The following is a 13801-nucleotide window of genomic DNA, read 5'->3' as shown; positions in this document are numbered from 1 at the left end:
TTAATCTTTGACCAGGGTTTCACATTCTGTCACATTTCATTTTTCAACTGGCACCCAGCTGTCCCCTACGGGCATTCTTTATAAGGGAAGTCCTGTTATCCTATAGCTGGAGAAGGATTTCTCACTCTGTTCTTCTCCTTTCATGCAGAAAGAAATACAGAATAACTATTGAGAGAAGAACTCGACAGGAGGACTGTAACATGGGGAAACATCGGCAGTTACGCGAAGACTCCATTAGATCTCATTTTTCTGCTGCATAAAGAAGAAAAATAATCCCATTCTTCCTGGGGAAAAAAAAAAGAAATGGGGAAATGGACACAACCAAAGACATCAGTGTAAAAAGAAGAGGCTCTTGAAGAACTCAATCTTTTAAGCAGTAATTTTGTCTTAATTTTTTTCAGAAGCTCAGGAATGATTTACTAATCACATTATGCCGCATGGCCTTTCATCTCATGAAAAAAAAAAAAAGATGCAATTTGATGTTATAGGAAGTACTTAAGATATACTGTCTTTACATATTGAGGCATATATTAAGGGCAGCAGATGTGGGTTTAGTTGATGGGGATGCCTCATTCTGTTCCCTGTTTTTTAGCTCCTACCATCTCCTTCTTTAATTGCATCTCACTCATGGGTATCAATATGGTTTCACAGACACAGATGCTGGTTTGCTGTCAAATTTTACAAAAAGGGGGGGGTCATTTGGGTAATGAGCCTGCATCACTAAATCATTGTCACTGATTACAGGGAATAATGCAGAATTAGACATACAGAGCTTAGTCCTGGGAGGGAGCCAGCAGTTTGGGTGTAATTAACTCCACAGGGTATAACAAACTCCACTCATAGGCAGGTGGAAACACACACAAATCATTCTTCCCTTGTTTGTGTAGTATCACAATCAAAAGCATTGATTCTCCCTCTTATGCACTGAGAGTTAGGAAAAACTCCAGTGAAAGATGTGGAGTGTCACCGGTGTGAAATAGTGAGAGAGAGAAGACAGACCTCCAGAGAGGGCCGGCCAATTCTTCAGTCTTGCATGTTTTATCACACTCTTCTCTCTCCACTACCATCACCTTTCAGAGAGGCAAATATCATCTGTGTGGAGCTTTCTCCTGTTCCCAGTGAAGTCAATGGCAAAATCCCATTAACTTCAGTGAGCACAGGATCGCATCCAAAATATGTAAATATGGAAGTGTGTAACTGAGGCAATTCAAAAAGTGGTCTTTTTCTGTAAAAATGACATTCCATGATACCATTTTATTTTTAGGATATTTTTTTATCTTGTATTTTTCTATTAAAATATCTATTTTTGCTTTGGTAGGATTAAAAGTTAAGGGAGAGAATGTTTTGAAGACGTATTTTTTATGACAGGAGTAACATGCGGGGAAAGTCAACAGCTGTAAGTACATTTTAGAAGCAACATTTAGGGAAGGAGAAGTGACTTTATAGATAGTAAACTTTCTGTCCCCCGTTCTTCTCCAGGCATGTGCAACATGCAAACATTTGTTTTAACCAATATAAATGCAGTTGTCAAGTTGTCTATACAATGATGGCTCTGATCCTGAACGTAATGAACTGTTTACATATTAAATCGGTGAGACCAACTAACTATTCACGTGTGTGCAATTAAACACACAAACAGCTACCTTCAGGAATCAGGGTGGTAAAATGCTACTTTAGGGCTGACTTTAATTCTGCTGCCATCGGTATCCCTGGGAATTTTGCCACTGACTTTACCAGGAGCAAAACTGAATCTGTGATGAATTAGCTACTGGCAAGTTATTTTATATTAGACAGAGGAGAGCTCTTTCTAGTCAACAAATGAACAGCTATTATTATAGATGTGGTGAAGAAGACCTGAGAAAATACTGCCTGTGAGAAAACCCAGCTATGACTATGATCGCAATGCATGAAATCCTTTGGCTTATCCTTTTCTGATTTCATAAACAGAACTTTCTGGTCTCAGGAGTCACAGTCAGACTTTACACAATAGTTATTGTCATAACTGGCACTGAAGCCTGTGTTCTACAAAACTTTTACGCTCTGAGAAGCCAGAGTGCAAATTCGAAGAAACCATTTTGGGGTAGCTGGAAGTGAATGAAGAGCGAAAGCTGGCTCTGTCTTCTTTTTGCTGTTTTTCGTCCATGGGGAAATACTCCATGGAATAATTCCTTGGCCTGTTTTTGCTATTTCTTACATTGCACTATCTCTTAGCATATATAGTGGCTCATCACCTGCCTCTGTGCTCAATGTCCCAGGCAGCCAGAGGGCCAGGCTTCCTGACTGTCAGGGCAGCTGCAGGGTAGATGATGGCTGTGGACTGGGTAGATCCAGCATCTTTAGGACTTGCTGTAACAGGCGTTATTCACCTGCAAGATTTATATCCTCCCATTTTCCAGTCAGGGCCTGTATGACTTCTGCAAAGGTTCGTTATCCGAAGTAACACTGATCTCAAAGGACAGGTTTCTGAAGTAGCCTCCGTATCTCATGGGTACCAGAGAAGGATATAGGCTAGAGCAGCATTCATACTGTCATAGAGTCGGGGAGAAAAAACATTCCTGATTATTTTTTTGATTTTTCTTTTAAGTATTTGAGTTTATCTAGTGTCTGATTAAGGGTTTTATTTGTATTTGTTTAAAAAAGATTTCAAAGAGAATTTTGATCTACATCTTGTTTTGCAAATATGCTTTTCAGTATTTTTTTTATCTATTTGGCTACTTTGCCGCAGAAAAAGAGAATGAAATGTTTTAAGCATGTAGAGGAAATAGGGTATGATTTAAAGGATAGACTTTTAGAAACGATGTTTGCTATGAGTTGCCTTCTGCCTGAACAAGTACCCAACAAGTTAGGGTGTGAGGCAGTAGCATAGATCTGCCTTTATGCTGTGCCACGTACAGTCATGTCAGTCCAGAAGATCAGAGCAATAATACCTGACTGGGACAACAAATTGTTAGGACTTCTTTATTATGTCATCTTACTATAACTAAACATAAAAAAAAAAATAAAAATAAAAATAAATAGCATGAAAGGTCACTCTTCAAGTAAAAATAATTCCGATCCTCAATTTTATGTGGGGTTTTTAATCATGACTTCCAAAAGTGTTGTCATGAGATATCTGTTGGTGGAATATTGATGGAGGCCTGGCCACAACTTTACAACCCAGCACTTTCCACCTTCTTTTGAAGGCGAACCTTTCTTGCATGTTAGAACATTTCAAATCAATGGGCTTTAATCTTTCTAAATTGGTGTACACCAGTGCACTTTTCCATTGGAGGTGTGGAGATCATTTAAGATGTTTCACATAAGTAATTCTTCTTAGCTGCCTCTCACAGGCTGTGTGTTAATAGTTCCCAGGTCTTCCAGGAACCATAGATCAACTGTCTTGAGTTTAGATTATTCAGCAGAGATTCTTTACCATCTAATGCACTTTTCCTTTATGGTTCATGTGCATTAGCTCAATGCCACAATGTTTAGGCTTTAAACTCAGTAAGGGAATGTCTAATCAAAATAATAATAATTGATTCTCAAAAGAGTTTTCAAAACCTACATTTTTGGCTTCAACAAATTACCCATATTACAAACATACATTGCAGAGCAGCACAAGGAAGGCCTTGACTCAGCCCAGCACTTCAGAAGACATTTAAAATATGCTTGACTTCAGCTTCTAAGTGCTTTGCTCACTTGGGACCAAAGGGTATCATCCTGGCCATGCCTGAACCAAAGGGAGTCTTGCGGTGTGCTTGAACTGGAGTGAGGTTGGCCCCATACTCCATGTGTTTATTGCACAGTCTTACAGTTGTGCCTGCTAAATTGAAACTGACCTGGTGGCTTCATGTCTTTTGTTGAAGTGGCAAATTTTGCTAATTTAGCATTTCATTAAACTACCAAATATTGGTCAGCTTAATAGCTGGTTCACCTCAAAATCCTCTTCTTGAGGATTATATGGACAAATTACCTCACTTCCACCCTCTTACCTGCAACATGTAGACTTCCGCTGCAAGTTGGCTGTTGCAGCATACTCTCCAAAATAGAAAGATTAACAAGAAGTTCTAATAGTACCTGTGATTTAGTATGCTGGGACCCACAGCTTCAGTCAGATGCCTAGATACTTCGGTGTGGGCCAGAGGTAGTTCTGGAAGTTTTGCTAATGGAGAGTCTGTGTGTCCAGAACTGTCTATGACTGCCGTCGTACCCATTAATTACCAGTTTCTTTTGTGATGTGCCTCAGTGAAGACCAAATCTGGCTCAGTTCTGAGAACATTCAGCAACTGCTAAAAATTGGAATCGAAAGTGTTGTGCACTTTGCCGGACTGTGGCCAGAATTCAGTTTATTAAAGAGTTACATCCGTTCACTTCTCAAAATATATTTTGTTGATCTGCTTTCAGCATGTCCTTAAGAAATGCTTTATTGCATTATTGAAAGTATTTTACAGTTTTTTAATGGGTAATTATTAAGACTTAGCTAATGCTTTGAAAACACTGGGGAGGATGGGAGTTGAGCTGGGCAAAGTAAGTCTGCACCCAGACAGCTTGCTTTATCGGGAGGTTGATCTGATTCGTTTTCAGGGCTTGGAGATCTAATTACACTCTCATTAAGCAAATGAAAAAAAAAACTCTCCTTGATTCAGTGGAAGCAAACTGAGACCCTCAGTGAAGTGTCTTCAGGCTTTACACTCAGCATCTTGAAGCAGTTCAGAGTGAATTTCTCAGCTTTGCAGTAGAACAGGCTGCATCAGCCTTAGCTGACCTTGGCTCCAGAGCAATTTTCACCTCATGAATGCCATAATGCTCCTGGAAAGCCAAGAATAGACATCAAAGACAGGAAGCTAATAGTCCTGGTCATAAATTTCTTTGGCAATTCAGTCCACCTTTTCCGGAGCTCAAGACAGTTCCACATCCTTCACTACCCTCCTCTGTGCTTCAGTGTAGCCATGTAGCTGTTCTGTTTCTTTAAAGCAGTTGAGTTTTTTTTGCTCATTTTCTCCTGGAGTAGAATGAACGCTGTTGAATTCCCTATTTTTAATGCTCTTTTCTCCAGCTTTAGAAGTGCTCTAAAAGGAGATGACCATTTTGCATCATGTTGCCAGATGTGCTCCCTCCTCACTGGGAGGTGGCTCTTTTTTTGTAATTTCAGCCTTTGCTCCTTGTTGACATGCTGTTCAGCCACAGGCACACCTCACATTGGGCCACTGCCACACCAGCCTCTCTCTGAGATTTACACCCAGAATTGTCTGGTGTTGCCTGACTCCTGAACTATGCAAAGTTGAAAAATGGGGTTGACCAAAAAGCCTCTGAAGTTTAATTGGAATTTTGCAGCTGGCATCCGTTCCTTGTAAGAACATCCAAGGCTGGCACCACAAATTGTAATTACAGGAGCAGTCCCATTGAAGTTAATGATTACTGGGCATCACTGGGCTCACAGGACATGCAGTAGTCCAAGCATGGTCAGGTGATGTCAGCCACTGTCTTTTGTTTTTACCCTAATTGTTGCTATAAAATGACATCAAATGTAGTGACCCCACCCAAAGCAGGGCAGATGGACGTGGATGAGTTTCTGATGGTACCTTACTTCTTCTGGAGATCAGGAACATGCTCTAGTAACTTGTCTCACAGCAGTGAATGACGAAGGAACACGTTCCATGGAGGCAATTTTAGCCCTTTTTAGAAACAAAGAAAATCAAAAGTTACTTTCTGGAATATATTTTTGAAGACATACTGGAAAAAGTTTTGCCTTCAGATGTCATGTGTGTGTCCTCTCTCCTCCCCCCATGTCCCTGCCCCCCCTTTCTTTCTTGCTGTTGAAAGCACAAAAAGATTTGTGTGTGTGTGAAACCTTTCAAGTGGAAGAACGGAAGTGTTTGCACTGTGCCCATCCCTGCTTAAAGGCAGAAATGAATTCAGATGGCTTCAGGCCTGTATTTTTTCCATTCTCAGATACCTTTTAACATTCTGAGACTGATGAAAAATGATTGATGAAATTAAAACAACTAGCTATTTGTGAGAGACCTCAGACCTGGCTGTCTACGGGGGTCAGCAAGCTGTGCAGCAGACTTTGATAGTGTTGTTTCTCTTCCAGAGAATGACAGGAAGCCTAAGCACTTTGGCTTGCCCCAGTGAAGCCTTAAGTCTGGCATAAATGCAACTCTCCCTTTATCTCACCAATAGAAGATGAAAGGATAAAGGTTAATGTTGGTGTTTTTAAGAGGTTACGGCTGGTTTTGATCAAGAAGATAATGCTGCCATGGCTTTGAGGCTTTCTTGGGGTAGTGTTTAGTTATGTCCAGTGTATCATTACATAGACTGTTTTATTATGCTATTACTTCTTCCAGAATTTACTTTGCAGGAGGCCTCTTAACTGACATAGACTGAATTTATAGTATACAAAACTAGCTTTCAAAAGAGAGGCTTAGAGTTCATTCAAAATCTCTCACTAACCACTAACTTAATATTCTGCATCAAAGTCAAAATATTCTCAATAATATGACACTGTTAAAGTTTGTATGTTAAGCTATAGTACTTCAGAAATCTTACATGGACTCATTAGGTGTTAAATCTCTGAAAGGTTAAAATCCACTCTGTGAAGTATTGCTTGGTGTTTCTGTTATGTGAATGTTTCTAGAGGACACTTGAGCAAGCAAAGAAATGTACCAAAAAGGGTATTTAAAAATAATCTTGTTTTAATGGTTTCTTTTGTAATCTCAACTGGTATGCACAAGGAACGCGCAATTCTCTCCATCCAGACTAAGATCAGAGGGTTTGCTAATGTTATACTGAAACTTCAGCAGATGTAATCAGTACAGCTGTGCTGATTCATGCTTGCTGATGGTCTGGACTTCTCTTTCTCTGTGAAGTTCAAATGCAGTGTGACAGAGGAATGAGACTACTGGAAAGCCAGTGTCACAGTTAGTAATCGGTGGCCAGTTATCCTGGTGCCATGCAAGATGATAAAAGGTGTATGTGGCATCTCCCTGATGTAGTTTCGCAGAAGATGACATAATGAGTTCTGCAGTGTAGGATGCAAAAAAAGAAGAGATATATTGAGAATAATGGGAAAATATCTGTGCAGTTGAGTTAGGGAGAGAGAAGAGGGAAGATGCTCAGGGATTGATTATACTCCCATGATGATGCTGTTGACTGTACAGAGGGTGGGATCAAGCTCTTTCTCCACAGTACACTGTCTTTATCCAATATCTAATTCTTAGAGACTCAGCAGAAAGCTTATTCACCTTTTAAATCCCACATAGCTCCCTTACCTAACATTTAAATGGGATTTAAGGGGTGCAGAGGAGAGGTTGTACCATGCCTGTAGGTCTGGGTATGTGCTAGTAACAAAGTCTTCTTTCCTGTGCGGGTCTAAAAGTGCTGAGAATACTTAGGTATAGTGGCAGGATGAAGGCAATGGGTAGAATTTGCTGTGTTTCTTGTGCATAAGGTGTAATTATCACAAAACTAAGAGGACTCAGGATAGACACTGTGGACGTTAACTCTGTCCCCTTTTTTTGGGTGATGCTGTTCATTATTGTAAAAATACTGGACAACAGAGAAACCTATTATCAGTCTAGTAGAAATCGAATGGAAAGCTGCACAGTATATTTTACTGATGTAAGTAGAACTATCTGCATATAATGTGATTTTATTTATTGTTGTTTTTGTGTAGAGGAGAGTGAGTATTCATGACTGTGGATATAACCTTTGTTTATTTGTGTAATGTATTTTATTTCTTTTACAACTTGGTCATTTAAAATACCTACATTCATTGGTGTCTTTTGACTTTTTATTATGTGCATTTTCTTTTACACATTTTAAAAATGCAAAAATATCACATACCTAAATTGTAACAAAATTTTTCCATTAAAGAAATAGGAATATGGTATCACCTATTTCCCTGGTGTCTTTTGTCATATGTTCACTACTCCTTTGGTCTATTTCATAGATAGGGTAATATCAGATGGTAAGGAGTTAGTATCAGGAGAATTATTGAGGGCCATTTAAAACCCTGATTTTAATGATGACTATAAAACAGAAATCAGTCTAACCTGTCTTTGAAAGTATTTCCCTTAGTATATTAAGGTCTGGGAAAGGTTTTAATGGGTATAAACAAGTAGTGAATATTTTTCTACTTATTCTCAATTCTCCAGGAATGTAACTAAATAAGAATCAAATATTATTTAAATATGCTGGAACCTTATCTAGCAAGCACTGATTTTTACAGCCTGTAGAGAAACAGAACTCACAAGTTTTACCAAGCTCATTTCTTTGCAGCAATCTTATCAAACTGTGGGCATTTCATACGGTTTCTTTCCCGTGCTTTTAGATACAGTCTTCAAATTACCCTGTTTTGTCTAGCCGCCTGCTTTCTGTAAGCATGTGTCTGTTGTAGCAATGTTGCCAAATTTAAGATTCATGCTGGAGAGTATGCCAAACCTTTATAATCTAAAATAACTGGGAAATGAGTACGAGGAAGAAATATCTGATCACACTTGTATCACAACTACAAGTACCAAGAATTCTCTGGGGAGCTGATACAGAGATGGAAACATCCTCTGAGTTAACTATAGACCTAAAATCTTTTTGCAGCCCAGAAAAGGATAAAGGGTGAAAATACAGGCTCAGAGAGGCCCATTCAATTGGGAGAGGGTTGAACTACTTTCTTAGCTGCAATGCCTTCCACTGGTAACTGTCCCAGCATGTCACTAAATTTAATAAGCTCAATACTGTCATCAAGTAAATGAATGCAACTAGTTTGTACAGCTGATTAAAGGTGCAAAGAGGTTAACTTTCCTGAATTTGTATAAAATAAGCCTGGTATATGTTAAAATTCAAATTATTTTTAATGTGCCTCAGATTTAAATCTGATCTTTTTAGATCTAATTTTATGAATGTTGTACAGACACAAATTACTATTTTTCCAGATTTTACTTGATGGTTTCTTTTCAGTTTTGTTTTTAAGCTCTTATATTTTCATCTAATTCTAATTACAATCAAGAATTGTATGAAATTAATGAGATTTTTGAGTGTTATTTTAAAAAGAATTGTAGAAGGAATTGTGTAAGTACTTGTGTTTCATGTTCCTAGTAACAGCAGTGTTCATTAAAGAGGTTCTGTGATCTTTTTAAAAGCACAAATTTTACATGACTCATCTCCAGTGTCTTCAAGCAATTTACGATTCTAGTCAGGATAAACTAAAGATCATTTTACTAATGTTTTTTAACATTCTAAGTTTGCTAGAAGTGAGATCAATAATGATACATGCTTCCCTGCTGTTAAATTCTAGGGATACATCATCAGGGAACACAGCAGGAGAAACTCTGACATCTTTCCATAGCCATGGAAACAAATCTAATCAGCTTCAATAACATAAAGTTTTGACTCATGTTTGGGAACAGTCATGAGACATAATTGACTGAATTTATGTGCAGTATATGGCCCTCATGCTTTTACTGCATGCCCAGCATGTTGGTACCTCCACACTGGTAGGAATTCCTTCCACTGTCACTGACTTTTTTTTCCTTTTTTAGTATCTTCTTCAAAATGAATGTTTGAGAGGTGTGATGAGTTGTGCACATATATACATACATCAGTATTTATGAAACAGTTCATCCAAATGCATTAGTTATCTCTTTGTCAGAGTCATCAGCCAGTGTGACAGGTAAAAATTTCATCTGATTAAATTACTTATGGCAATTGATCTTCAGTGGTAGCAATTTTTGGATATCATTCTAGATATCCCGTAACCTGGCTAGACACATTTTTTGTGGCTTTCTTAGGAAACTATTTCTTGAGGAATATTCATCACATTTCTGAAAAAATATGGTAGCAGTTGAGCCAAATCTTGGTCTTGAAACTCAGCCAATGTTTTCTTGACTTGAAAGAGTACTGCCAATGAAAAGTAATTGTACAACTGACAGAACCTCTTTTGTTGTCTCCTAGGAGTAACCATAATTCTCAGTCTGTGATGCCAAAAGGGTCTCCCTGTGTACATATACTACTCTGGGTAGATTTTCCTGAGTCATCTTAGGACTGGTTTGATGGTCTTCAATTGAATGCCTCAGAAAAAAAAAAAAAAAAAAAAAAAATCTTATATCCCTTTTATAAGTATTTACTTTGTCCACTACTGCTATTTGTTCTAGCAGTACAGTGACTTGTTATCATTGCCCATTGCTTCTTAACACTGCCATTCAATTTACTCAATAAATTCCTGCTTTCAAATTTTAGACATATACATATAGCTTAGGTACTAGCTGAAGTTGAAAACTGTCACCAAGGGTTTATGTTTGTCCAGGATGTGAGGGGACATAGGAAGCCCATATCCTTGGAAGCCCTGTTCTTCTTCCACCTGTTTTGCTGCAGTGCTGAAGCTGACAATTTCCCCATCCTGTTCTATTCCTTGCACTCCCTGGGTGAACAGGCACTGAAGTCCAAATACTACTGTGCTGCCTACAAGCCAGCAGGCTTCACAATTGGTTATTTCTCCCTCCATTTTGAGGTCTAGCAGGCTAAAGCATGTTCAAACCACACAAAACATACAGCAGAAGTTGCCCTTGTGCCCCTGCCTCTTGCCTGGTGTTGGAACAGTAGTGGCACATCTGGGGAAAGTCAGTGTCACGGATTTGGATCAGGTATAGAATTGCAGTTTTTCTAAGGGAATAATCTAAACTTTAATACTGTCAGCGAACTAGTGACCTGCTGAACTCTTTTGCTGTTGTATAAAAAATGAAAATGCCTCAGTAAAGGCATTTAAAAATAATTTTCCCATAATGTCAATGTATGCCTAGACAAACAGACTACAGCGGGGATTTATCATTTATTTCTCTTGCTGCAGCAGAACAATCACTTTATTGTTATTTAGTCTTCAAAGGGAAATATTGAGAAGACACACTATATACCATGGCTTAGGGGCCATTCTGCCAGAAACGTGAATTTCTGGATTTAAACCCCTCTTCAAACCAAACAGAGGAAAGATTTGATCTGGGACTTGTTACTGCTCTTGTAACAGTTACTGATTAAAAGGGCAGTAGAGGGAATAGTGTGATTTATATGATCTGGCCAAATTAGATGCCTGAATCAAAGACTGGACTAAAGGATCTGAAATCTGAAGAAGGAGAAAGCTGCTCTCATAGTGAAACTTTTCAGATAGTGAGAAAGTCCCAGCAGCACTTTCACTGATCTTGCACACAGGTATAATACATGTACGTGCCTGCTGAGCATTACCAGAAGTGATTAAGTTAAAGTGTGAAGTATGCTGAGACTCCTCCACAGTACCTATCTCCATGTGCAGGATGGAGGGTCTAAGGGAATAATCTGCAGCCCCTGACTGAATCCTTGCATACAAGATCTTTTCATAACAAGGGAAAGGATCCCAGTTTGATTACTGTGGTGTTGTATGGGATATCAACTGGATAAACAGTTTAAGAAATACTTGTGTAATGCATCAAAGAAACAGGTTCAATGAACAGGTATTGATAAACACCCTCAACTAGTTCAGGGAGAACAAAAAGCATGGCAAGAGCTTGATGAGTGGAGGAAATTAAGCTGGAGGAATTACATTACTGGGTAATGACGAGAAAACGGCATATAATAGATAGAGGAGTTCAGGGCTTCAGTGTCTGTTCTCAGAAGAGATTTACCAGAGCAGAGAACTGGCCAGTATCCAACCTCCTACCCCCCTGGGACAGAGAGAAATGAGGCCTTCTACTGGGTCCTGGGCAGTTTTTTAGGGAAGAAATAATGGAGTCTCTGACAGGAAGGCACCAAAAGGTTTAAAGAATGTGGACTAGACTCTGCCCTTCTGCATGCCTTCTTAAACAGAAATAAACCTCAGAACCACCTGGGATTCACCCAGCACCAGTTATAAATAGGAATAACAGAGTAAAGACATCAAACAAAGGAAAATGTAGGCTATGTATCAGGAAAAATTGCATAAGAGTGTGATCTATTAGCCCTCAGGCACCCCTCCCAAAGGGGGTGGGGGTGGAATTTCTGTTGCTCAAAGCATTAAAACCCAAAGCCCTTGGGAGTGTGCTGCAGGAATGATCCTGCACTGACTAGAGGGAGGATGAGGTGATTTAGCTGGTGGTCATTCCCACCTCCAAATCCCTTTATGTACATGCCAGGATGCCTTCAGTGACAAAGCTACAGTTCAACGCCAGGGCTGAAAGCAGCCTGGACACAGCTCGAGAGTGATTCAGAAGAAGTAGACAGGAAAGGAGGTATAGAAAGAGGGGTGGGGGGATTAATTTAACTGAGACAAGCCAAAGTCTATAAAAAATTTTCCAGTTCAGTTTGGGATGGGAATGAGGTTGAAACAAAGAAAGACTGGTTAAGTGATCCCATCAGTTCTTGAATATTTATAGATGCGTGTCACGTGGCAGTGGCAAGTACGTCAAAGCCTCATTAACACCACTTTCCTTAGTCAAAGCCTGACAAATTAATTCAGATATTAAGGGCTCCTGCCACTGTGCTGTAAGCCCTCACCTGGGTCTGACCAGTCTGAAATTCTTTCTCCTGCCTGAGCTGAAGCTGAAACAAAAGTTTCCACCGGCACCAGTACCAAACACTTAATTTCCTCCTCCCTACAGCTCCCTGTTCACTGCCAAGGAAATAAAAATGAAGGAGAAATAACCTTTCCTAATCGTGAATGTCTGTATAAGAGATTGTGTTTTATTTTACCCCTTTACATTGTCAGTCCTTTCTATAGCCTCTCATCCCATGTTTTCGCTTGGCCGGTTTTTCCCTTTATTTCCTCCTTTGTCCTCTGTAGTCCTGCTACTCCGTACCTAACCCCCCTTCCCTCCCTACACCTGCCAGTTTTCCCAAAGTGCTTGCTTTCTCTCTCTTTAAAGCTAATTTTAAAATTGTTGTTTTCTTGTTTAGAAGAGCCCACCTGAGTTGTCTGTGCCTTGTGAAAAAGCCTCTGTCATGCTGCAGCCATGAGGCAATGAATCCCTGGCCCAGGAGCCTTTCCTTCAGGTCCACCAGGCTGTGCTGAGGAGTTACGCATTCTGCTCCTCCTGTCACTGAGCAGGCTCTCTGTGCCATTTTGCATCTGTGTTGCTGCAGGGACTGTTACTGAGGGAGAAAGTACCTTTGTCTAATATTACTAATGCTCTGATTTTATTTCTGGCTCATTGCAGAAATGTAAATAACCACAAACTGCATTCCTTCAGAGGACATTGGTTATGCCATCTGTCCATTAGCGATTGCCACAGTGTCACTATTATTTATTTATTTATTTTCATAAAAGATAGCACAAATTTCCTTAGGACATTTCAAAGATTATTTATTTATTTATTTATTTATTTATTTATTTATAGAGACAATCAGCTTACCTCTGATTTCTCAGGACTTAACCTCCCAGGCTGAAAGAATGATTAAAACCCAATTGCAACATTGCAGCCTTCAATTACGCAGAGAACACCTGCTGAAAATGAAGTTTATTGTCTATTAAACTGATATTAGGAGGCAGCGTTCTGCTAGAACATAATGTACCTAACTTGGCAGGCTAATGTTAACAGGATAGTACCATTTCAGAGGGAGGAGGCAAAGACACACCCGTACTTTTTCCATGATGCCAGCACAGTTCTTCCTATTCCTATAGGGCTGTAAAATTTGAAGCTGGCTGTATTGCTTAATAAGACCTACAGCCCTACGTTCAAGCAACAAAGAGAGCTACATCTCAGAAGAAAATCTTTGAACTGATAGTAACTGAATCTTAGATAAAATTTCACAAAGATAGAAAGACCATTACAAAGTTTAACTAACACACACCACACAGCATTGACAAGAATGTATTGATGTTTTGACT

General features: G+C 39.3%; 1 protein-coding gene across 2 annotated transcripts in view; it reads left to right on the top strand.

Moving 5' to 3' along the window:
- The window catches only part of NPR3 (natriuretic peptide receptor 3), a 47288-nt gene extending 39411 nt beyond the window's left edge, over window positions 1–7877 (top strand). For both annotated transcript variants that reach the window (XM_038170511.2, XM_038170509.2), the window contains exon 8: window positions 149–7877. In XM_038170511.2, the coding sequence (XP_038026439.1) occupies window positions 149–260 (112 nt within the window). In that variant the 3' untranslated portion in view covers window positions 261–7877. The remainder of the gene's footprint in view (window positions 1–148) is intronic.
- The last annotated feature ends 5924 nt before the right edge of the window (window positions 7878–13801 follow it).

The sequence above is a fragment of the Anas platyrhynchos genome, chromosome Z (assembly GCF_047663525.1).
Source record: "Anas platyrhynchos isolate ZD024472 breed Pekin duck chromosome Z, IASCAAS_PekinDuck_T2T, whole genome shotgun sequence".
NCBI lineage: Eukaryota > Metazoa > Chordata > Aves > Anseriformes > Anatidae > Anas > Anas platyrhynchos.
The sequence above is the reverse complement of the archived record's forward strand: the minus strand, read 5'-3'. Positions and strand labels throughout refer to the sequence as shown.